The 21,880-nt window shown below is 50.7% G+C and overlaps 2 protein-coding genes across 2 annotated transcripts; both read right to left on the bottom strand.

The window, feature by feature from the left end:
• Nucleotides 1-1,386: 1,386 nt before the first annotated feature.
• LOC136993997 (olfactory receptor 5I1-like) lies at nt 1,387-1,821 on the bottom strand. The gene has a single exon (XM_067310037.1). The coding sequence runs from the start codon at nt 1,819-1,821 to the stop codon at nt 1,387-1,389; it is 435 nt and encodes a 144-aa protein (XP_067166138.1).
• A 2,287-nt stretch (nt 1,822-4,108) lies between these two features.
• On the bottom strand, nt 4,109-5,059 carry LOC136993996 (olfactory receptor 6M1-like). The gene has a single exon (XM_067310036.1). The coding sequence runs from the start codon at nt 5,057-5,059 to the stop codon at nt 4,109-4,111; it is 951 nt and encodes a 316-aa protein (XP_067166137.1).
• Between the last annotated feature and the right edge of the window lie 16,821 nt (nt 5,060-21,880).

Genomic DNA, 21,880 nt, shown 5'->3' with positions numbered 1-21,880 from the left:
CAGGGGATGGAAAGGGAGCCTCTGCTGATGAGCCCACGTGGACAAATGTTCCCCCTGGAGACAGCTATGTCTCCTCCAGTGGCCACCCCGGGTAGCCAGAGCCAGGTGAGAGGAGGGCTCCAGGCAGCCCTGGAGAAGGGCTTCAGGGATGGTTCCTCTCCCCTGAAATGATCCCAGGAAATCAGTCTGCCTCTCTTTTCTGCCAGTGATCAGCAAGTCAGTTTAGTAAAGATGTTGTGCAGATGCAAATGGACCTTGGGAGGTCTGCAGTCCACCTTCCTGCTTGAAGCAGGGTGCACACTGAACTCAGGCCAGTTTATTTGGGCCTCTGGCCTTTGGCCATTTCCAAGGTTTCTGAGCCGCTGTCCCAGCACTGGATTGTCCCCTTGGTGGTTTTTTTTTTTTAGTTTGTGTCAAATTAGTCAAGTGTTACACAACTCAGTGCAAGACCTCAGAGCAGGGGAAGGTGACTTTCATGTCTTTTAGCTTTTCTAAGTTGCTTCCACCCAAGGACACTGTGGATGGTCAATGGGGTCTAACCAGTGATTTCTCAAACCTCAGGGTAGTCACCTCCTTCTTGTTGGATGTGACACCCTCTAGACCCCATTGACTTCTGTGCCTATCTTCCTTTAACTGTAGTGGCACCTTGGGCAGATACAGCTTGAACTAGCTATCTGCATACAAGCATCATGGGGCATTGAAGCTGCTCTAGGTATGAAGATACCTAGGTGGGGCTCTCAGACATGGCAGGAATGACTCAAACCACCTGTGCCTATCTTGAGGAGGATCAAAGTCAGGCAGCACACGTAGTTTTACTGAGGTTAAAATGGGATGCCTATATTCAGGCAACCAAATACCTCACTGGGACTCTTGATACTATTTTGCATAGTTTTCAGTATCACTTTCTCCACAGGAATCTCTTGCGGGCAATTCTCACTTTCTTATTCCTGAGGCTACAGGTGACAGGGTTAACGACTGTCACCGTTAATGGGGGTCACGACTATGTAAAGCAGGGCAAGGTATTGTCAATGTCTGAAGAGCCCCTTGGTCAGCATTTTAAGTGTGCAACCATGGCTGAGTCAAGGTGTAAGCAGCAGGTGGAAATGGCTCCGTGTTTGCCCAGAACTGAAGGCATTTTCAGAAGTGCCCTGATAATTTTGGTGTGAGAAATAAGTGTCAGGAAAAAGGGGAGGATGCTGAACACCAAGATGATGACGTACAACATCACTCAGTTCCAGAAAGTGTCCGCACAGGCTAGTTCCAACTTGGGGGGAGGGAGGGCATGATGAATGGCATGGGATGCACAGAAGGCAAAGTGAACACCTGGTAGGTCTGCCCTACTTGTACTGGTATGACACTCATCCATGACCCCGACACCAGGCTGACTCAGAGACCTCCACTCATGATGACAGTGTGATGCAGAGAGTCGCAGATGGCCACATAGCAATCCGAGGCCATGGCAGCCAGGAGAAGGCTTTTGGTGTTGCCCTGCAAAACCAAGAAATACAGTTGGGCAGCACAGCCAAGGAAGGAGATCCTGCCATTTTCTGTCAGGAAACCCACCATCATTTTTGGCAGAGCGACTGATATGTAGCAGATCTCCAGGAAGAACAAGTTCATCAGAAAGAAATACATGGGGCTGTGGAGGCTCGAGTCCACCACTGTGATGAGCATGATGAGGCTCTTCCCTGTGAGGACCACAGGGTAGATGATCAGGAAGACTGTGAAGTGCACGCCCTGTAAGTTGGGACGGCCAGAAAATCTCAGAAGAACGAATCCAGGTCCAGGGGTGTGATTCTCCAAGCCTTTTCTTTCAGGCATTTTCCCTGCACAGAACAATCCAAACAACATACTCACTGGAGGATGGCAATGGAGTGTCCACAATCACTACACACCTCCCTACACTCAAGTGTAGTGAAAGACCAGTACAAACATAAGCCTACATGTGATTGCAGTACTGGGCAAGCTTGACAACGATTTGTGTGTATGTATGGAAGGCTGACACAAATTGCTTGTTGAGGAAAGGTTTGTAAGGAGCGGCTAGAACAAAAGCCTTGAGCCTGAAAGCCTGTTCTTTGTTTACGGTACCACAGAAATTTATTTTTATTTTTTGAAAATACTTAACTAAAGGCAATGCCCTGCAATAGATGAGAAAAAAGAAGAAAAAGAAGAAAGAGAAGCCAGCTTGAGAAAAGTCCAGCTTATATTCCCTCTCTTGCTCTCATGATATTTGCATTTAATGTTAGCACGTTAGAAGTAGGGTGAAGGGAGTGAGAAAGGAAGGGAAGAGATGGCAAGGCAAGGCAAGACTTGATTCTTAGACCTTAGTGAGAGAGATTCATCCCAGCTCTCCTCAGCTCTAAGGACTCATCCCCTGGAGTTGTGCCCGCATCTGGAGTCTGGGAGAATACCCTAGGCCTAAATTATTCATTTTTACATGGCTGAAGTCAGCCAGGGTAAACTCCATCAGAAATAAGGCAATCTTCCATCTCCCGCTGAATCCAAGGACCTTGATGGGATCCGTAGGACATTTTAACAAGGCAGAAAAGTAGCTATTTATTCACAAATCATAGGTTTTCAGGGTGCTAGAAGGAGTTTTCATGCCAGCAATCAGAACACTGTCTCACAAAGCTTTCAAGCATCCAAAGAGGAAGGTGATGAAAGGTGTAATAGTGAAGATGAGAGGGTGTTCTCCCCAAGATACCAACTCTTCCTGCACAGGTGAAGCTTTCCTAACTTCTGAAAGAGCCCTGTCTACTTTGCCATTCCTGACCTTGTCGCTCTGTCACTTGGATTTCTGGCAGCTTACAAATCCAACCAAGGGCTCCCTCACTCTGACACATGTCTAGCAATGCTTCCCAGTCCCCTGCAAGACCTCAACAGGAGACAGAGCAATGTTTGCGCTGAGTGGGAAACTGAGCCTTCCCTTTGCATTTCCCACTTAGAGTGCAGAGATTCCTCACTCTTCATACTTACAGGATGTGAGCAGCTCTACATTAACAGGTTGCTTCTTACAAATAAGAGACCCAGCTGAAAAATCTCGGTTTGAAATGGGGAAAGAATCTTCTTTCACCACAAAGAGAAATGAGAACTGCTGGTTGTGTTTCTCATGCTGTCGGTATCTCCCTTCCAGAAGTCTTCTTAAACTCTGATGCCTCAATGATGAGAAGAGCTGGTTAGAAAAGATGTGATAAAGCATTCAGATTAGCCAAGTGAAAAGCACTGGGTTGTTTTCTCAAGAGAAGACTTGAATTCACAAACACTTGGAGTCGTAATAGTTTTCTGTTTGCTTATTTGTTTGTTTGCTTGTTTGTTTTTCTGGCACGCTTGCCTTTTTCTTTGAGGTTTGTATTTGGAGTTCTCCTAGAGGTGCCAAAATCTCCCAGATAAAATTAGGGTTTGTATGAGGGGGAAGTGGCCATCATCTGTTTCCTATTTATGCATATGAATGACTATGAAAATTAGAGTTTGTTATATATTGGTCCCATCACTTCCTTAAAAGAAACAGAAAACCTTTACATTTCAGGCACACATCTGAGTTCTTCCACTTCAGTGTTCAGTTTCTCCCTCTCTTTCTGTTACCCTTTAGCACTTCCTTCTCTTTCTGCACTTACTTCTTGAGAGCCCCCATCTTATCTGTATCAGCTATAGCTTGCACTTCAAAGACGAAGCATTCTATTGACAGAGATGTTACTCTCCAGCAGAACACTCTTTATTTGAAAATATGATTATATGATGAAAATTTAGTAAAATTAATAATTACAAATTGACAGCCATTTCTTCTCCCTTTGCTACCCCCTTTTTGGTGGTCTTTCTGTTCCTCTCAGTCTCACAGCCTTTTGGTCAGATTAGGAGACTGTTTTATGCCCAACAGCCACATACCACCACACAGACATCCAGCCTTGTAATCGCTATCTGAAGTCCAGGAGAATTTTGGTGGGGCCTGACACAACAGTGCTGCTGTGAACCTGACCTTTGAGACATGTGCTCATCCACCGCATTGGCCATAACAGAATACTGCCTGCCAAAGTCTGTCAGAAGACATCATGAAAGCAGAGGTCCTGTTGAGATTTTTCAAGGACTGACTTCCTACAAGCCACCATGATTCTCATGGCTTTCTGGCCTCCTTAGCCATCCCCAGGCAGTTGTGCAAAGCATTTTTCCAGGCCTCTTTCATCTGCTGATTCCTTAGGCTGAATATGAAGGGATTTAAAAGAGGAGTCATAAGGCTGGAGAGAACAGAGAGGATTTTGTTGAGGTGCACAGAGTTCATCTGGGAAGGCCTGACGTAGAGGAAGATGGAGAGGCCAAAACCTAGGGAAACAGCAGTGAAATGAGAAGCACAAGTGGCAAATGTTTTCTGCCTGCCCTGGGCAGATGGGATCTGGAATACGGTCGAAATAATCCAGGCATAGGAGACCACGGTCAATGCCAAGGAGCTGAGGAGCAGGAACAAAGACAGCACAAAATCGATCAGCTCAATAAGCTGGACGTCTGTGCAAGCAAGGTGCAGGAGAGGTGCACTGTCACAGAAGTAGTGGTCGATGACGTTGGGACCACAGTATGGCAGCCTGACTTTCAGGACTGCTGACGGCAGGATCCAGATGAAGCCACCCATCCATGCACCTAGGACAAGCTGGCTGCACACCCTTTCCGTCATGATGGTGGGATACCTCAGGGGGTTGCAAATTGCCACATACCAGTCGTAGGACGTGATGGCAAAGAGGATGAACCCCGTTGTAGCCAGGAGGAAAAAAAAATAGGATTGGCTAAAGCAGCCAGCAAAGGAGATGGTTTTCTTCTCTGACATAATGTTTGCCAGCATTTTTGGCACCACAGAAGAAGTCACGGAGATGTCAATGAAGGCCAAATTACTGAGGAAGCAATACATGGGAGAATGGAGATGGCAGTCTGTATAGACCAGTACAATGATAAGAGCATTTCCCAGGACAGTCACTACATAAGCAAGCAGGAACACCACAAAGAAGATGATCTCCACTTCATAGCTGTTTGGAAATCCCACCAGGACAAACTCTGTCACAGCTGTGACATTTCCCATCCAAACGTGTTCTCTGTCATGGCAAGAGTAAGAGAGCAACATAGTCTCTTTGAATATGCAGTTTATTCATTTCAAAGGAAGATCTTTCCTCACCGCTCACATCTCCATTCCTCCTCTTTCAGCAGTCACAAATATTAGTTATAGCTCTTTGCTTGAAAAAGAAGACTGAATACACAGGCCCTTGCTGCCAAGCTCCTTCAATCTCCCTGTTACCATCAGTCAAAATTACCATCAAATCACAACATGTAATGGATTATTTTCATCCTGCATTTCCTGCTTCTGCATTTCCAAGTCATGCATGCACAAAGTAACCAAAATTTACATTTTGCAAGGGAAATACCTTTGCTCCTATGTCTGTGCTTTTGCTCTTACCTTCTGCATGAAGGACACCCCATATATTTATTTTTGGTAGCTTGCTGAAGATAGTTGTGTCCAAGTTCCTGATGAGAGCTTCAGTTCCAGTAACTGCGAGGCAAACTGTGGAGAGACAGAGAGAGCAAAAGCAGACCCTATCCTCCCAGTTTATATTGTAACATCAGAAGAACTGACTTTCTAGCCGAGTTACTCCACAGCCCGCAGGAGGACAAATGCAAAAGAGTAATCTTATGATACAGTGAGTGATAGGACTCAAAGTATTAGAATAAAAAGGTTTTCACTCCTGCTAATGGTATAACCGTGGCTGTGTTGCAGGCTCTGATAAGCTGAGCTCCATGTCCTGAGAACTGAAACATGCTTTCTGTAGTCTGTGTAAGCCTTGGCTACTGATTACTACGGGAATGAGTCTAGTAATCGCAAGAAAACCTAGGCAATTTATGAATTCAAAACCTCCCAGGGAAAGAGGTCCAGAAAGTAATGTTCAGGAGAGTGGCAGAAGTCTTTTTTTTTTTTTTTTTTTTAATGAAGACAGCACATTTCACAGTGGGCCAATTATACTGCATAGCCTGTCTGAGAAACGACAAAGAAAAAAAAATTGGCTCCCTTATAAGCATTTGCACCTCAAAAGCTGGTGATTTCTGACTCGGGGGATTCAGGCAGACAAGTCTCACCTAAAGTTTACAAGAGTAAAGAACCTTCTCATTTTGAAACTTTTTTTCTTCTTCCACTTCCAAGCCCTCACGAAATCCTGGAGAACAAGAGCATTGTGCAATGAATCAGGTCAAAGATGACCCCTTCAAGGGTCCCATCTCTCAGAGAGACCACAGCAATGGGGAGAGTCATCTCACCTAATCTGACATGCTCTGTGGTGTGAATGTCTACTTATGAGCAAACACCCAAGTGTCCCACCATGGGGACTTCCAGGGTTCAGTTCATCTGCCCAGGTTAGGACGGGGCTAGTTGGGCATGTCAGTGCTTTTCTGCACAGGCAGATTCACTGAAGAGGCTCTCCCCCCACTGCAGATGGGTCACGTTCACCCTGGACAGCACTTCAGGCAGCTATCCTTCAGAGCTTATGGTGGTCTTCTGGGCAGTCCTGTTGTGCTCTTGTACAGAAACAAAATAATTCTTTTGTGGGTTTTTTTTTGGGGGGGGGGGAGGGGGAAGGGGAGGGGCTGTTTTGTTTTGCTACCCTCATAAATAAGAAGAGGGCTCTGACCAAGTGATGCTGAGGCCCAGGCTGTGTGTCCTAGCTTGCTGCATGACAGCCTATAGGGACATTTGAGAGTGTGGGTCTGTTGGGACAGTCTTGCACAACTATCCTCTGTGAAGTTAGCCAATAAAACTGGAGGGGATCCTGGGATAAGCTTACCTGGCAATGTGCTCATGCTTTCCCTTGGAGGGGTCCTGCTCCAGAACAAGGCCTGGAGAAGGGCGGTGGCCAGCGCATCAAGGGAAGTTGCTACTGCCCCACACTCACAGGTGGCAAGGTTATATTTGGAATACTGATTTAGTTTTGGGCTCTCCAGACCAGGAGGGATGAGGGAAACATTTGGAGGATCCAGCAGGAAATAGTAAGGGGCTGACTACAAAGGTTCTATAAAGAAATTCTGAGGGATCTGGACATGTTTAGTCTCACAAAGAGGAGGCTAAGAAACACTCTTACAGACTCCTGCAGCTACCTGAAGGACACTTACAAAGACAACAAAGGCAAAGCCTTCTTGGTAGTGGCTGACACTACAACAAGGGGCAATAACTGCAAAATGCAGCTTGGGAGGCTCAGGTTGGACATGCGGGGGAAAAAAAAAAGTCTTGGCTAAGCAGGAAAGCCATGGCAGAGCTCCAGTGTAGACAGGCAGCATGCAGGAGGTGGAAGCAGGGGCAGGCTAAAATGGAGCTGTTGAGAAATATTGTCGTGGCATATAGAGGTGGTGTTAGGAAAGTCAAAACTCAGCTGAAGTGGAGGCTTTCAAGGAATGTCAAGGGCAATGAGAACAGCTTCTACCAGTACATTGGAGGCTGAGCAAAGAAATGTGGGTCCATTACTGAATGGGATGGGTGACTTAGTGACAGTGAATACAGAAGGCTGAGGTACTCTTCTGCCTTCTTTGCCTCAGCCTGCTCCAGCAGGGTCTCCCAGGCCTTGTTGATCAGTGAAAAGTTTCAGGAAGGTGAAGAATGAGTAGCAGGGTTTGAGGGTTGAGTCAGGGATAACTAGGGAGAACTCCACACACCCAGGCCTGTAAGGCCCAATGGGCTGAATCAGAGGGTGCTAAGAGAACTGCCCAACACCCTTGCAAGGCATCTATCATCTATGTCTATTGTCTTTAAAATGCTTGGAGATTAGGGGAGAACTGTGGTGAGTGGAGGAAAGCAAATTTTGCACCCATCTTCAGAAAAGACCATAAGGATGATCTGGGGAACCACAGCCCAGTCAGCCTCACTGCGGTGCCTGGGAAAATCTTGGAGCGAGTCATCCTGGAAGACATTTCTGGGCAAATGAAGAAGAAGGTGACTGGGAACAGTCAGCATGCAGTGGCGAAGGGTACGTCCTGCCTGCCTGACCTGACTGTCTTCCATGACCCAAAGACTGCATTTGTGAAGGAGGAAGAGCACTGGAAGTCATTCACCTTGACTTTAGCAAGGCATTTGACATGGTTTCCAACAACAGTCCTGTATCCAAGTTCAGAAGTTATGGTCTGGATGGCTGGAAAACTACATGTGTGGGGAAAAAAAAGAAAGAAAAGAAAAAAACATTGGGATGATCAAGCTCAGAGAATACTCATAATCAACTGAGAGGACTACAACTGTGACAATGGCATACCTCAGGGGTGTATCCTGGGACATGTGCTTTTTATCATCTTTAGCAATGACCTGTATCAATGGGAGAGGTGACAGAGCGCTTGCTCATCACGTTGGCAGGTGACATTAAATAGGGGGGACCAGGTTCTTCACAGTGATGTATGGTGGGAGGAGGAATGGCAATGGGCATAAACTGAAAGAAGAGAGCTCTGAAGAGGTTGTCCAGAGAGGTCATGCAGTCTTCATCCTTCATAAAGACAAGACTTGATGAAGCCCTTGAGCAACCTTGCCTTGTCTTTGAGCAAGAGGTTGGACTAGAGGTATCTTGAGGTCCCTTCAGCTGGGTTATGTGATGAAAGGCTCATCTCCACACACGGGAAGGAGCACAGAGGAACAATGAGAGATGAGGGAACCTGAGTAAGCTGAGCAGAGGAACAAAGCCCTCACCTGGCTCTTCCCAGGGCTGCCACAGGAGAGTAGTCAGTCTCATTGTCCAGGTATGAAACCAACCCGATGAGTCAACAGAAAGGCTCTCCGGAGCGCCTAACCACCGTGAGCAGGGGTTCACTACCTATGGTGGTATGGGACACATTATGGGATGCAGGGAAGAGTATTCTGGGATTGCACAAGACTTATGATAGGATGTTTAGGGGAAGAACCAAAGGTGGGGAAAGGGATGGATCAAGGTGGTTTGGGGAGGAGCAAGTGTTGGAAAACAGAAAGAAAAAGGGACTGTCCAGGGATGTTATATGGCCACCACCTCCAGCAGGCTCCAGGACCCAGGGATTCCTCGTGCCCGGACACTGGAGCCCAGGCCAGTGTGCCTGGGCACCTGCAGGTCTCTCTGTCCCAGGCCAATGGATGAAGCTGCTGCTCTCCCTTTTGCAGGTTCCACCAGAAGCGAGACTGAGCGTGTATCCCAGAGACACATACACAAACGCACACACACGTGCATGCACACAGAGGACACCAACATGGCCTGCTACACAGACTGGCACAGACACAGTGCTGCCTTCAACAACACCCACATGTAGCACCACCGGAACTCAAACAAAACATAAGTACAGATGGCCAAGTCACCTTCCTCCTCTCCAGCAAGTAAAGACTGAAGTTCGCAAGTGAAAACACACACACCCTCACTCTCGAGTTCATAGACACACCCACACTCGTGGCTCCCTTGAATATCAGCATGGCCCTTCTGTCTGTCTGATATTCCTGCCCAGATTGTGAGCCCCTTACCCTCTATATGGGCATCCTCCCTGCCAGCTAGTCCAGCTTGAAGTTTTTTTAGCAAATTACACACACACAGAGCAGGTTAGGGAAAAATATAAACACTCTACCCACCCCCAGCAGCTGATGGCCTGGCACATGGGCACTGTGGCCTGTGGTCCCTGCTTCAGCTGCTGATGCTGAGACTCTCCCTGTACTTTCACCCGAGCCCCACCAGTAGCTGACCTGCAGGACACATGGGCCCTATGACACCTGGTCCTGCTCCAGTGGCTGATCTCTCTTGCTCCACAAACATGGGGGCTGCCGTCACCCAAGGTCTGACTGCAGTTACTGGCACCAAATTCACACTCTCTTGTCTCTCCAGTTGCTGACACCTAGACCTTACAGCACTCACAAATGGGAGAGTGAGATTACAGGGAAAGATAGTTAAAAAAGGATTTAATAGCAACATAGGATAGTCTGTGGAGATCAGGATCAGGGCTCTGTCAGACAAGCATACTGACCATCAACTACTTATACGCAATCAACCATTTTTAATCAACCATGAGGATGGATGATGAACCAGTTGAGAGCTTATGGGTTAGTGTTAACATGAAGAGGAACATGGGTGATATTGCGCTGGGTGTTAGCTACAGACACCCAATCAGGAAGAAGCGGCACATGAGGTCTTCTTCAGACAACTGGAAAAAGCCTCATGTTTGCAAGCCCTGATCCTTGTGAGGGGGACTTGAACCCCCCGTCCCCCAATCCAGGAACTTTCTGGAGTGCACTGATGACAACTTGCTGGCACAGCAGATCAAAGGGCTGTCGAGGACATGTGATCTGCTGGCAATAAAGATCACAGATGTGAGCTTCCCCAGCAGGGCCCCAACCTCCCCACCCCCCCACTGCTGTGAGCTTCCCCTGACAGTGCCACAGCCCCCATAGTTTCCAAGAGAATTTTCCCACTGCAACCTCCATACCCCTGCTGGCTGCCAAAACAGCCCTTGCAGCTACCCCCAAAATGGCCAGAGTGAAGCCTCAGTAATTCAGTCCAGAGATGGAGGCCAAGGTGGAGGCAGCGTAGGGGGTTCAGGCCAGTCTCTCTCCTTCAGTAAAGCCATGGCAATGAGCACGCTGACCAGCATCTCCAGGGGAGAGCTCTGAGAACCAGCACATGGCCTAGGCATCCACTGCCTCCCGCAGCTGAATGGACACAAAGTGCAGTCCGTCCTTCTCAAGAGACAAACCAGAGGGGCCGCCTCCAGCCACAGGTGATGCAATAGCAGGACTGCAGGTGGCCAGATGTCATGAAATTCAGCAGAAAAGTAGATTTCCTTGTTGCATTAGAAAATGAATTGAATCAGTTCCTCAGATCATCCCCCCTGCTAGAGCAAAGGAAAGTACGCTGGTGCCCATTGGCCTCCAAGGCGGTTGTGCCTGTGCTGCCCTGCCCAATGCACTCGCCTGGTTGCCTAGTTATTTGCTGGTGACCATTGGAGGAGATGGTCAGGTTCAGACAGGATCAGTTGTCTGGCTTCCCCCACCTTTCAAGTCAGGCTTGCCCTTTTGGGCTTCCCCACCTGCAAGGTGTACTTGGGGAAAACCCCATCTGACTTGAGACTGAAGGAGACTGCATGATCTAGCCTCTGGTATGGAAAGAAATCCAAAGACACCAAAGTCCCTGTAATCTGGAGATGTTGGCCCCTGTGAAAGCAACTGTAAGTAGCACAGATGGTTGGAAAGGGGAAGTCTCCATGTAGGAGATACCTGTAGCTCTTTGAGACTGGAGGGCATTTACATATTTGCAGCATGCTTGGAGGGTGAAATTCTGCTCACAGGGCTCCTGGAACACATTTCCTGGGACTGCAGTTTGGTGCAGCAATGCTTTTGCTGTTGGAAACACCACAATCTTTGCGAAAGATAAATCTCACATAGAAACCTAGAGTGGCTTCAGCTCTCACCCAGCAGCATCTTTAAGCTAGCAGAGGAGGTGGCCTTGGATGGTATTTATAAATCATGGCCTCAATGAGGTACTTATCAGGTGTAGATAATTCCCCCAACCCCAGAACACACTGCTTTGGATTCTCACCATCTCTTGCAGCCTCCTCCACCTGTCAGCCCTGAGAGATGCGCACCAAATGCCTCAGCCCGGCACAGGCACACATGGCCGTGGGAGAGGACAAATGCTGCCATTCAGCTACTGTGTGTGAACGGCAGTGTGGGAGCACACACCCGTGTGCTTGTCGGGCAACTGCAGGTCTCCTGGGAAAGGCACCAGGACATGGAGGGTGCAGAAGAGAAGAGTCCAGGTTGTTCCTTGTGTTGCATAAACACACTGGGGAAGCTGCGCCAGGGCCATCGTCCCAGACCAGCTCCTCACATCACCCCTTTCCAGTGCTGGCTGCTCACCCCAGCTGTGGGGTGCTGCATGGCCAGTTCTGTCCTCCTGCAGGGCTCTATATCCCAACAGAGGGACAAAGGCCAGCCTTGCATGGCCTCTCTTCTGCACCAGATGCCGGCAGATCCTAGAGCACGGCTGGCTGCTGACTGCCACATGAGGCACAGTCCAGACTGGGCAGGGGCCAGGTGCTCAGACCTGCAGCCTCTGCCAGGAGGCTGGGGGAATTTGAAGGAGGCCTCAGGCAGAGCATACCTGGGAAAGTTGAGGCAAAAAAGGCATTTAATACCCCAGCCTTTTCCATGTCCGAGGTCACTAGGTACCCTGCCCCACTGAGCAGCAGGCCCACCTTTTCCTTAGCTGCTTTCCTTTAGCTGTGGATGTCCGGACAGGAGGCCTTCTTATGGCTCTCCCCTTCCTCACTGGTTCCAACCCCAGCCAAGCTCCGGCTTTTTTCCATCCTTGCGTGGATGGAGAAGATCTTGGTGCTCCCCCTGGGCAGCCAGTCCCCCTTCTACTGTCTGTGCACTTCCCTCACAGGACCCTGAGCACTGGTGCTGCTGCCAGGGCAGAGTTGGAGGATCACCTGGAGAGGCTCCTCAAGGAGTTCCCCAGGGAGAAGCTGTGCCCAGCCCCAGTCTCAGCCCCAGCCCCAGGATAGCAGAGGGGAACTGCCCTCTCCGGACACACCCTGGCAGTGCCAGCCCCACCTCAGTCCGCTCCTGAAAGGTTTCAGCACAGGCCTTGAGAGAGCTGGAGCTGCCCCAGGCCCTGGGACAGTCCAGCAACAGGAGGGTTTGACATGGGCAGAGCAGCAGTGGTGCTGGGATCACGGGAAAGATTAGGGAAATTGGGGCAAAGGCTCCTGTCTTAGGCTGCACAGCCAGGACACTGGACAGCTGCAGCCTTTGTGGCTAGCCAGGCTCCAGGTTCAGGGTGGATGACAGCTTGAGAGTAGAAGTGCCAGGATTTTCATGGGCTCCCAATGCAACCATGACTGTGGTGAAGGCAAGCGGGCAGACACAGGCACATGCAAGTGCAAAGGCTAGGGGTGGGAAAGGCAGTGTCGGGGCTGGTGAAGGCCCTCCCTCTTCTCTCTATGGGAAAGAGTCCTCCACTGATGCTGGACTCTGCTTTGGCCAGCGGGAGGAGAGCACAGGGCACGGTGGAAGAGGCGGATGGACCCTCTCAGTGTGCATGAGGGAGTTTACCAACCCCCAGGTCTGAGCCAGGGACCTTTAAGTCTTCCCCCTGACACTCTCCCAGCTGGGCTCACTCTGCCCTGCCCTAGGAGCTCTCATCCCCATGCCAGCCATGCTGGAGCAGAGGCTGAGGAGCTGGAGGTGCCTCAGGTCAAGCTGTGCCAGCCCTGGGGAGCTGGCCCTGAGCACGGGGCAGGCCGAGCCCTTCCTCACCTGTCCACTCCTGCTAGGAGGGCATCACAGGGGTGGGGGAACAGCCTGTGCCTGCCCAAGGGCCATGTGAGACCTTTTGAGAGGGAAGTGAAGGTGACAGCTGCTGTGCTGCAGCAGCACCGGCTCTGCCCCCTCCCTGTGACCCCTGCCAAAGTCCTGCCCACTCCTGCCCCTGCCCAGGCTGCTGCCCCCCTTGCTCCTGCCCCGGCTCCTCTCCTGGTACCACAGGAACCAGTTCTGCAGGCAGGAGTTCCCCAGTCCCCAGCCCTCCCCACCTCTCCCTATGCCAGAGATCCAGCCTCAGCCAGGCAGCGGGATGCTGGCCTCCCCCTGGCCTCCTGACCCACTCTGGCCCCTTCCCCTTTCACAGAATCACAGAATGGTTGAGGTTGGAAGGGACCTCTGGAGATCATCTAGTCCAACCCCCCTGCTCAAGCAGGGTCACCTACAGCATGTTGACCAGGATTGTGTCCAGAGGGCTTTTGAAAAATCTCTGAGGAAGGAGACTCCACAACCTCTCTGGGCAACCTGTTCCAGTGCTCTGTCACCCTCACAGTGAAGAAGTTTTTCCTCATGTTCAGACGGAACTTCCTGTGTTTCACTTTGTGCCCATTGCCTTTTGGCCTGTCGCTGGGCACCACTGAAAAGAGTCTGGCCCCATCTTCTTCACACCCCCCATTTAGATATTTGCATGCATTAATAAGATCTCCTCTCAGCCTTCTTTTCTCTAGGCTAAACAGGCCCAGCGCTCTCAGTCTTTCCTCATAAGAGAGATGCTCCAGTCCCCTAAGCATCTTCGTAGCCCTATGCTGGACTCTCTCCAGTGCTGCTCTGTCTCTTTTGTACTGGGGAGCCCAGAACTGGACACAGTACTCCAGGTGTGGCCTCACCACGGCTGAGTAGAGGGGAAGGATCACCTCCCTCAACCTGCTGGCAACACTCTTCCTGATGCACCCCAGCATACCACTGGTGTTCTTGGTCACAAGGGCACATATTGCTGCCTCATGGACACCTTGTTGTCCACCAGCACTCCCAGGTCCTTCTCCACAGAGCTGCTTTCCAGCAGGTCAACCCCCAACCTGTCCTGGTGCATGGGGTTATTCCTCCCTAGGTGCAGGACTCTGCACTTGCCTTTCTTGAACTTCAGGAGGTTCCTCTCTGCCCAGCTCTCCAGCCTGTCCAGGTCCCTCTGAATGGCAGCACAGCTCTCTGGTGTATCAGCCACTCCTCCCAGTTTGGTATCATCAGTAAACTTGCTGAGGGTGCACTCTGTGCCTTCATCCAGTTCATGGATGAAGAAGTTGAACAAGACTGGGCCCAGTACTGACCCCTGGGGGACACCGCTAGCTACAGGCCTCCAACTAGACTCTGCGCCACTGATCACAACTCTCTGAGCTCTGCCATTCAGCCAGTTCTCAATCCACCTCACTGGCCACTCATCTAGCCCACACTTCCCGAGCTTGCCTATGAGGATGTTATGGGGGACAGTGTCAAAAGCCTTGCTGAAGTCAAGAGAGACAACATCCACTGCTCTCCCCTCATCTACCCAGCCAGTCATTCCAGCATAGAAGGCTATCAGGCTCGTTGAGTATTATTTCCCCTTGCTGAAGCCATGCTGACTACTCCTGATCACCTTCTTTTCCTCCACATGCTTGGACATGGCCTCCAGAATGAGCTGCTGCATCAGCTTTCCAGGGATGGAGGTGAGGCTGACTGGCCTGTAGCTTCCTGGGTCGTCCTTCTTGCCCTTTTTGAAGACTGCAGTGACATTGGCTTTCTTCCCATCCTCAGGCACCTCTCCTGTTCTCCGCAACCTTTTAAAGATGATGGAGAGTGGCCTAGCAATAACATCTGCCAGCTCCCTCAGCACTCGCGGTACATCCCATCAGGGCCCATGGATTTGTGGGTATCAGCTTTGCCTAAATGATCTCTAACCCAATCCTCCTCAAACAAGGGAAAGTCTTCCTTTCTCCAGACATTCTCTCTTGCCTCCAGGGTCTGGGGTTCCTGAGGGCTGGCCTGAGCAGTAAAGACTGAAGCAAAGAAGGCATTCAGTAACTCTGCCTTCTCTGTATCCTTCATCACCAGGGCACCCGCCCCATTCAGCAGTGGGCCCACATTTTCCCTGGTCTTCCTTTTGCTACTGAGGTATTTGAAGAAGCCCTTCTTGTTGTCCTTGACATCTCTTGCCAGATTTAATTCCAAAAGGGCCATAGCCTTCCTCGTCACATCCCTTCATACTCTGACAATGCTCCTATATTCCTCCCAAGTGGCCTATCCCCCTTTCCACTTTCTGTTTACTTCCTTCTTCTGGTTGAGTTTTGCCAGGAGCTCCTTGCTCATCCATGCAGGTCTCCTGCCTCCTTTGCTTGACTTCCTGCTCTTTGGGATGCACCGCTCTTGAGCCTGGAGGAAGTGATGCTTGAATATTAACCAGCTCTCTTGGACCCCCCTTCCTTCTAGGGCCCTAACCCATGGGATTCCTCCAAGTAGGTCCCTGAAGAGGCCAAAGTTTGCTCTCCTGAAGTCCAGGGTTGCGATCCTACTCAGTGCCCTGTGTCCTCCTCGCAGGATCCTGAACTCCGCTATCTCATGGTCACTGCAGCCAAAGCTGTCCCCAGCCTTCACATCTTCCACCAGTCCTTCTTTGTTTGTTAGTACGAGGTCCAGCAGCACACCTCTCCTTGTTGGCTTCTCCACCACCTGTGTCTAAAAGTTATCATCAGTGCTGTGCAGGAACCTCCGGGACTGTTTGTGCCTAGCTGTGTTGTCTCTCCAGCAGATATCAGGGTGGTTGAAGTCCCCCATGAAAACCAGGGCCTGGGATTGTGAGGCTACTTCCATCTGTCTGTAGAAGGCCTCATCAACTTCCTCTTCCTGATCAGGTGGCCCGCAGTAAACACCCACAACAGTGTCACCCACCCATGCTAGCCTGCCCTTGAATCCTTACCCATAAGCTCTCGACTCGCTCTTCATCCATGAAGCGGGGGAGACCATGAGCGGGACCCTATCTCACACCCAGGCCCTGTCCCGCTCAGATGCAGAGGAGGACGAGGGAGCATGGGGCTGGCCCAGGACTCTGCACCTCACCCACCAGGAGTGCAGCCTGCGGGAAAGGAAGAGCCTGTCTCTGTGCCTGGGATCCTTCCATCATGGAATCACAGAGCTTCGATGGGAAGGGACATCTGGAGGTCTCCAGTCCAACCTCCCATGCAAAGCAGGGCTGGTTGGAGCCCTGCAGTCTTGTCTGGCGATCGCTGGACTGTGCCTGACCCTAGTTGCCATCCCCAAACCTGCTCTGCTCCTCTTGTCCGGGCACTGTGGGATGACAGCTCTCATCAGTGGGTCAATGCCCTACCTGCCTTGCCACACCCTCAGCTCCCGGCTCCCCTTCCCGTACAAAGCAGCCCCACTCATGCTGCTCCTGACAACATGCTCTTTGTAGCAGGCACCCAGTCACAAACGGTGCACAAACACTCAAGCTGTGATACAGAAAGATGTGCTCTCCCAACTACGCATCATCAAATCACACCCCAAGTGACTGCTCTTGCTTTTTCATCCAGCTAAGACTGCATGCACTGTTACCTGGGTCAGGGGTCGAAATCCAAAGCACTCCATACACCTTTTAATTGGCTGTCAGGCAATGGTTGCTGCAGTGGATGTAGGGTCACCTTTCAGACCTACGACCTTCTCTGGGATCTGCTCAGATCCCAACTCCCCTTGCCAAGGCTTTCTTGACGGTAGTGTGGAGGTAGGTCCGAGGTAGAAATGGGGTGTCAGGCCAGCAGGATGGGCACAAGATCAGGCGAGGACCTGAGAGGTGCAGGACCAGGCCACTCTGTGTCTCCCTTGCTCATGTGCCCTGCAAATGCCCTCTCTGTCTGCCTGCAGCCACTCCATGCCCATCCTGCTCCCCAGAACAGTACAAGAGCCCTGGCCCTGCAGCCCCTCCTGCAACTTCTGCTGCCCCAGGGACAGAGCAGCCTGCCTCAACCTAGTGCACAGAGAAACCTGTTTCTCATTCTCATTCCCTCTCTCTGAATGCTGCCCTGCTTTTCTCCTGGGACATCCCTTCTCCCCAGTGAGCCTTTCCCCAGGTGAGTCTGTCCGTGCTGGCCTGACTGTTCCTGCACCCCTTCCCTGTGCTCCCCACAGGGCCGCGGGCTGGCAGTGCTGCTTTGCAGAGTGAGCAGACTGTAGGACCACAAGGTGACTACTGACTCTGCACTGGCCATGTTGGTCGAGGTGAGAAGCAGACCCAGCTAGACATGGCTCAACAACTCTGATACTGCTGGCACGTGTCTGTGCTCATGGATGGTGCTCAGAGTGACCCCAGGGCGTTGCCAATGGCAGGAGATGTGTTTGGGTGTGCACTAGCTCCAGCCTGTGGCATTTTGCAGAGGGTGCATGAATCACTCTCCAGACGCTTTCCCTGGGCCTCCTGGATCCTCACTGCCTCTCCAGGGAATGCAGAGTCCTCTTTTCCCTATGCATTCCCAGATTTAATGCTTTACCTTTTGCTTCATCCACCATGCACTATCTCTCTTTTTGTGAGGATTTAGTCACTGCCCACTCCCAGGCACACGCTGTGCCTGGAGATCCCCTGAGCTCTCCTGGGGGCTCAGATTCCCCTCCAGAAGGATGGGCATCTCTCATCAGCATTGTCACCCGTGGGACAGCTACAAGCAGGCAATTCAGAGTCCATTCGCCATCTCCATTGGCACTGGTCACTGAGAAATAAGCCCCAAATCCATCCCGTGGTCCCTAATAGATCACACTAGGACTCTGAGCTTGTTGCCCAGAGCCCACGGAGTTCACAAGCAAAACAGCAGGCCCTTTTGTGGTGCAATCCCTTGAGCATATTTTTGACTCCATCTTCTGAAGAAAGGCCAGACTTCAGGCACATCAGTGAGGAGATCTCCTTTTATTATAGACACATTATTGTGGAGGCCAGGTCTAGTATAAAGATGCTGAATGCCCGGTCCATCCCATGCTCACAGGAATGCACTGGGAAGCACAACCATACTACCACTGCGTAAGGAGAGCGCTTAGGCCATATACACACATTAGAGCACAGGAGACAGTGTGGAAATGAAAAGAGCAGCCCAGAAAATAGAAATTGCTGCTGCTCTTGGTGGATGTGTCTCCAGGAAAGCTGCAGCCTCCACGCAAGGGCTGCAGCAAGGAAATGTCTGCTGCAGTTGTGCCAAAACAGATACTGCCAAAAGGAAACTTTCCTCATTTCTCTGGGGGCATCTGAGGGACCTCAGACTAGCAGGTTATAAGGTGCCCCCATCTCTGCTGATGAAGGGAGAAGCCTGCCTTCCTGCTTCAACAGGGTCTTTTGGTCAAGTTCAAAGAGATTTTTGAGAAGTGGCCTGAACCAGAACATTATTCCTTTTAACATGAATGTGAGGGAGAAAAGTAAGAAATAAAGAAATGAACAAGACACAGCCTTGATGCCACATACACTGGGAATGATGAGATGATGCTCACGGGACAGTTATTGGTGCTGACATTGTACCCGTTGGATCAATTTCTTCAGCGCATCCTTGAGCTCCTTGTTCCTCATGCTGTAGATGAGGGGGTTCACTGCTGGAGGCACCACTGCGTACAGAACAGCCACCACCAGATCCAGAAGTGGGGAGGAGATGGAAAGGGGCTTCAGGTAGGCACATACTGCAGTGCTGACAAACAGAGAGACCACAGCCAGGTGAGGGAGGCACATGGAAAAGGCTTTGTGTCGTCCCTGCTCAAAGGGGATCCTCAGCACCGCTGTGAAGATCTGCACGTAAGACAGCACAATGAAAATGAAACACCCCAAAGATAAACAGGCACTGACCACAGTAACCCCAGTTTCCATGAGATAGGAGTCTGAGCAGGAAAGCTTGAGGAGCTGGGGAACTTCACAGAAGAACTGCTCCACAACATTGCCCTGGCAGAATGGTATCGAAAATATGTTTGCAGTGTGCAGAAGAGCATTGAGCAAACCACTGCCCCAGGCAGCTGCTGCCATTTTGACACAAGCTCTGCTGCCCATGATGGTCCCGTAGTGCAGGGGTCTGCAGATGGCACTAAAGCGGTCGTAGGCCATGACAGTGAGGAGATAAAATTCTGCTGACAACAAGAAGAGAGACAGAAAGACCTGGGCAGCACATCCGGAGTAGGAAATGACCCTGGTGTTCCAGAGGGAATTGGCCATGGATTTGGGGACAGTGGTGGAGATGGAGCCAAGGTCCAGGACAGAGAGATTGAGGAGGAAGAAGTACATGGGGGTATGGAGGCGGTGGTCGCAGGCTATGGCTGTGATGATGAGGCCATTACCCAGGAGGGCAGCCAGGTAGATGCCCAGGAAGACCAAGAAATGCAAGAGCTGCAGCTCCTGCGTGTCCACGAATGCTAGGAGGAGGAACTCGGTGGGGAAGCTGCTGTTGGACATTTGCTCCCCCTGGGCACAAGGGGAGTCTCTGAGGAAGAAGAGATATTGACAAATTAGGACAGGCTTCTTTGAGCAAACATTTCTCATAAACCCTCCCCGAACACACACCCATTATGTTTCCCCATCTCAGTAGGACCATCACTGAACTCTGTGGCTTGAGGTCCGGTTTGTGCTGGCTGAGTTTGCTGTGAGGAGTAGGGGCCTCTGCCTATGGGTTCAAGAGTCAGCCCTGACCTACAACAGAGGGTACAAGGGAACAGGGGTGACTAAACATTTATATTTGCAGTTTTAGTCAGGTTTCATCCACTCATAATATTGAAGGGCTTTTCATCATCTCCATTCCCAGTTCTAAACATTGTGGATTCATTAATAGTTTTAAGGATTTCTTTGTTTTCTTTTAGATTTCCCTGTCATCCCTGAGGAGGATTCTTGGAGGTAGAAATCCTCAGCATTGCTACCGCACTCTGAGTGAACAGCTGTGATTCCTGAGAGGCAAAAGGATTCACTATGGCTTTAGTGCAGAGGGAGGAGAGCTGGCCTGTCCATCAGTCTTATTCCCAGTTGCCCTGTGCTCACACCTCTGAGATGGAGGACACTTGCGCTCAAGTTCTAAAAAGAAATGACACCGCTGAGAGCACAGGAATCCAGTTTCAAAGGGCAGATCAGCCAACTCAGCACCCTTTCTCAGAATGCCTGAGGGAGGTCTTAGGCCTCCCCTTCTATCCAAAAATACATCAGGCTCATTCCAGTTGCCCACATCCAGCCGCCCAGCAGCATTTCTGTGGCCATATTATCTAGGTGGTCTCTCTGTGAAACACCTGCATAGCACCCAGATGCAATGGAAGAGCTGTGCCCTTCTGGAGGGCAACTTGCAGCTCAGCCAGACACCCCAGGGAAACAACCAAATGTCCTAAGGATGGGGTGTCCTGAAGAGAGAGTTGGCTCACTCCCAGCCCCCCACACTGCATTGCCCAGAGCCCCAGAGGTTAGAGGAGGTCTTGGGCACCTCAGTGTCAAGGACATGTCTGCACGGCAGGACCTACAGGGTCAGTGTCTGAATTGCATCTGAAACCCCCTTGCCCAGAGGGTCCAAGGTGAAGGACCAGAGCAGCATGGACAAGTGGGGAAACATGGAGCAATACTGTGATATTTCTGCCACAGGAGGCAAGGACAGGGAGAGACAGACAGGCACTCAAGAGTTTCTCCTTATCTTGATGTATGTCTGCCTAGGAAATGACTCATGCCCTAGACGCTGGCTTGGAGAGGAGAAGCAGCATTAAAATTTGCAGTTTCCTCTCACACTTTGACCATGACTCTGCTGCCTGGACCTGTCCCTGTGGGGAGCTGTTTCTCTTTCCCCATGTCTCTCCCCTGTCGGTCCTCACAGACCACATCCTACCAGCTGGGTGCTCAGCTCTGCCCTGCAGAAAGCTGAGACACAAGCAGGACACTGCTCAGGGGCATGTCCAAGTTTGCAGGTGCTACGGAGCTGGTGAGACAAACCTTGATGGGCTAGAAAGGTGATGCTGCTTCTGTCTGTAGACTGAGGGGTGGATGAATGGATTTGCTGAGTTTCTCACAGAACTGTTCCTCTCTCACTGCCACTGTTTTGGAGTCTCAATCTCCTGTTTAAACCTGACAGATCTAATAATATTTCATCCCACCCAGAGAGAATAAAACTGAAAGCAGAGATTCATGAAAACTCCTTTCCTATCAATCAAGTATCCCTGCTTTGATCTTCCTTTTGGAAAGCCCCCACTAGAAATGTTGTCAGGGTGAGCTGGAGCAGTGAGCAACCCTGACCCATGCAGCATCCTCTCAACAGTAGAATGAACCTTCCCTGCTGGGAGTCAAGCCTCCCACCCAGAGCATCTCCCCACAGCGCCATGGGGAGTTCCCTGGGCAGACTGAGTGCTAACCCTTGCAGACGGCAGAGTCATTGCCCCAGATACAAAGCACCCTGGGGTGCAGGGACACAGCTCTGAATTACAGCCCTGGGCAGACCTGTGTGCACACCCCGGCTTCATGCCACTGCAGCTGTCCCTGGGAGAAGATAATAGCACTCCCTGTCCCTCTGATGGTGTGGCAGGGAATCCCTGCTCTGAAGCACTTCCTCCTCCTCCGCACTAGAAAGCCCAGAGAGCGATCCTTAAAAAACCGTCAAGGGATAGATGGGTTTA

Source organism: Apteryx mantelli, chromosome 23, assembly GCF_036417845.1.
Source record: "Apteryx mantelli isolate bAptMan1 chromosome 23, bAptMan1.hap1, whole genome shotgun sequence".
Classification (NCBI taxonomy): domain Eukaryota; kingdom Metazoa; phylum Chordata; class Aves; order Apterygiformes; family Apterygidae; genus Apteryx; species Apteryx mantelli.
This window is presented reverse-complemented; position numbering and strand designations above follow the sequence as displayed.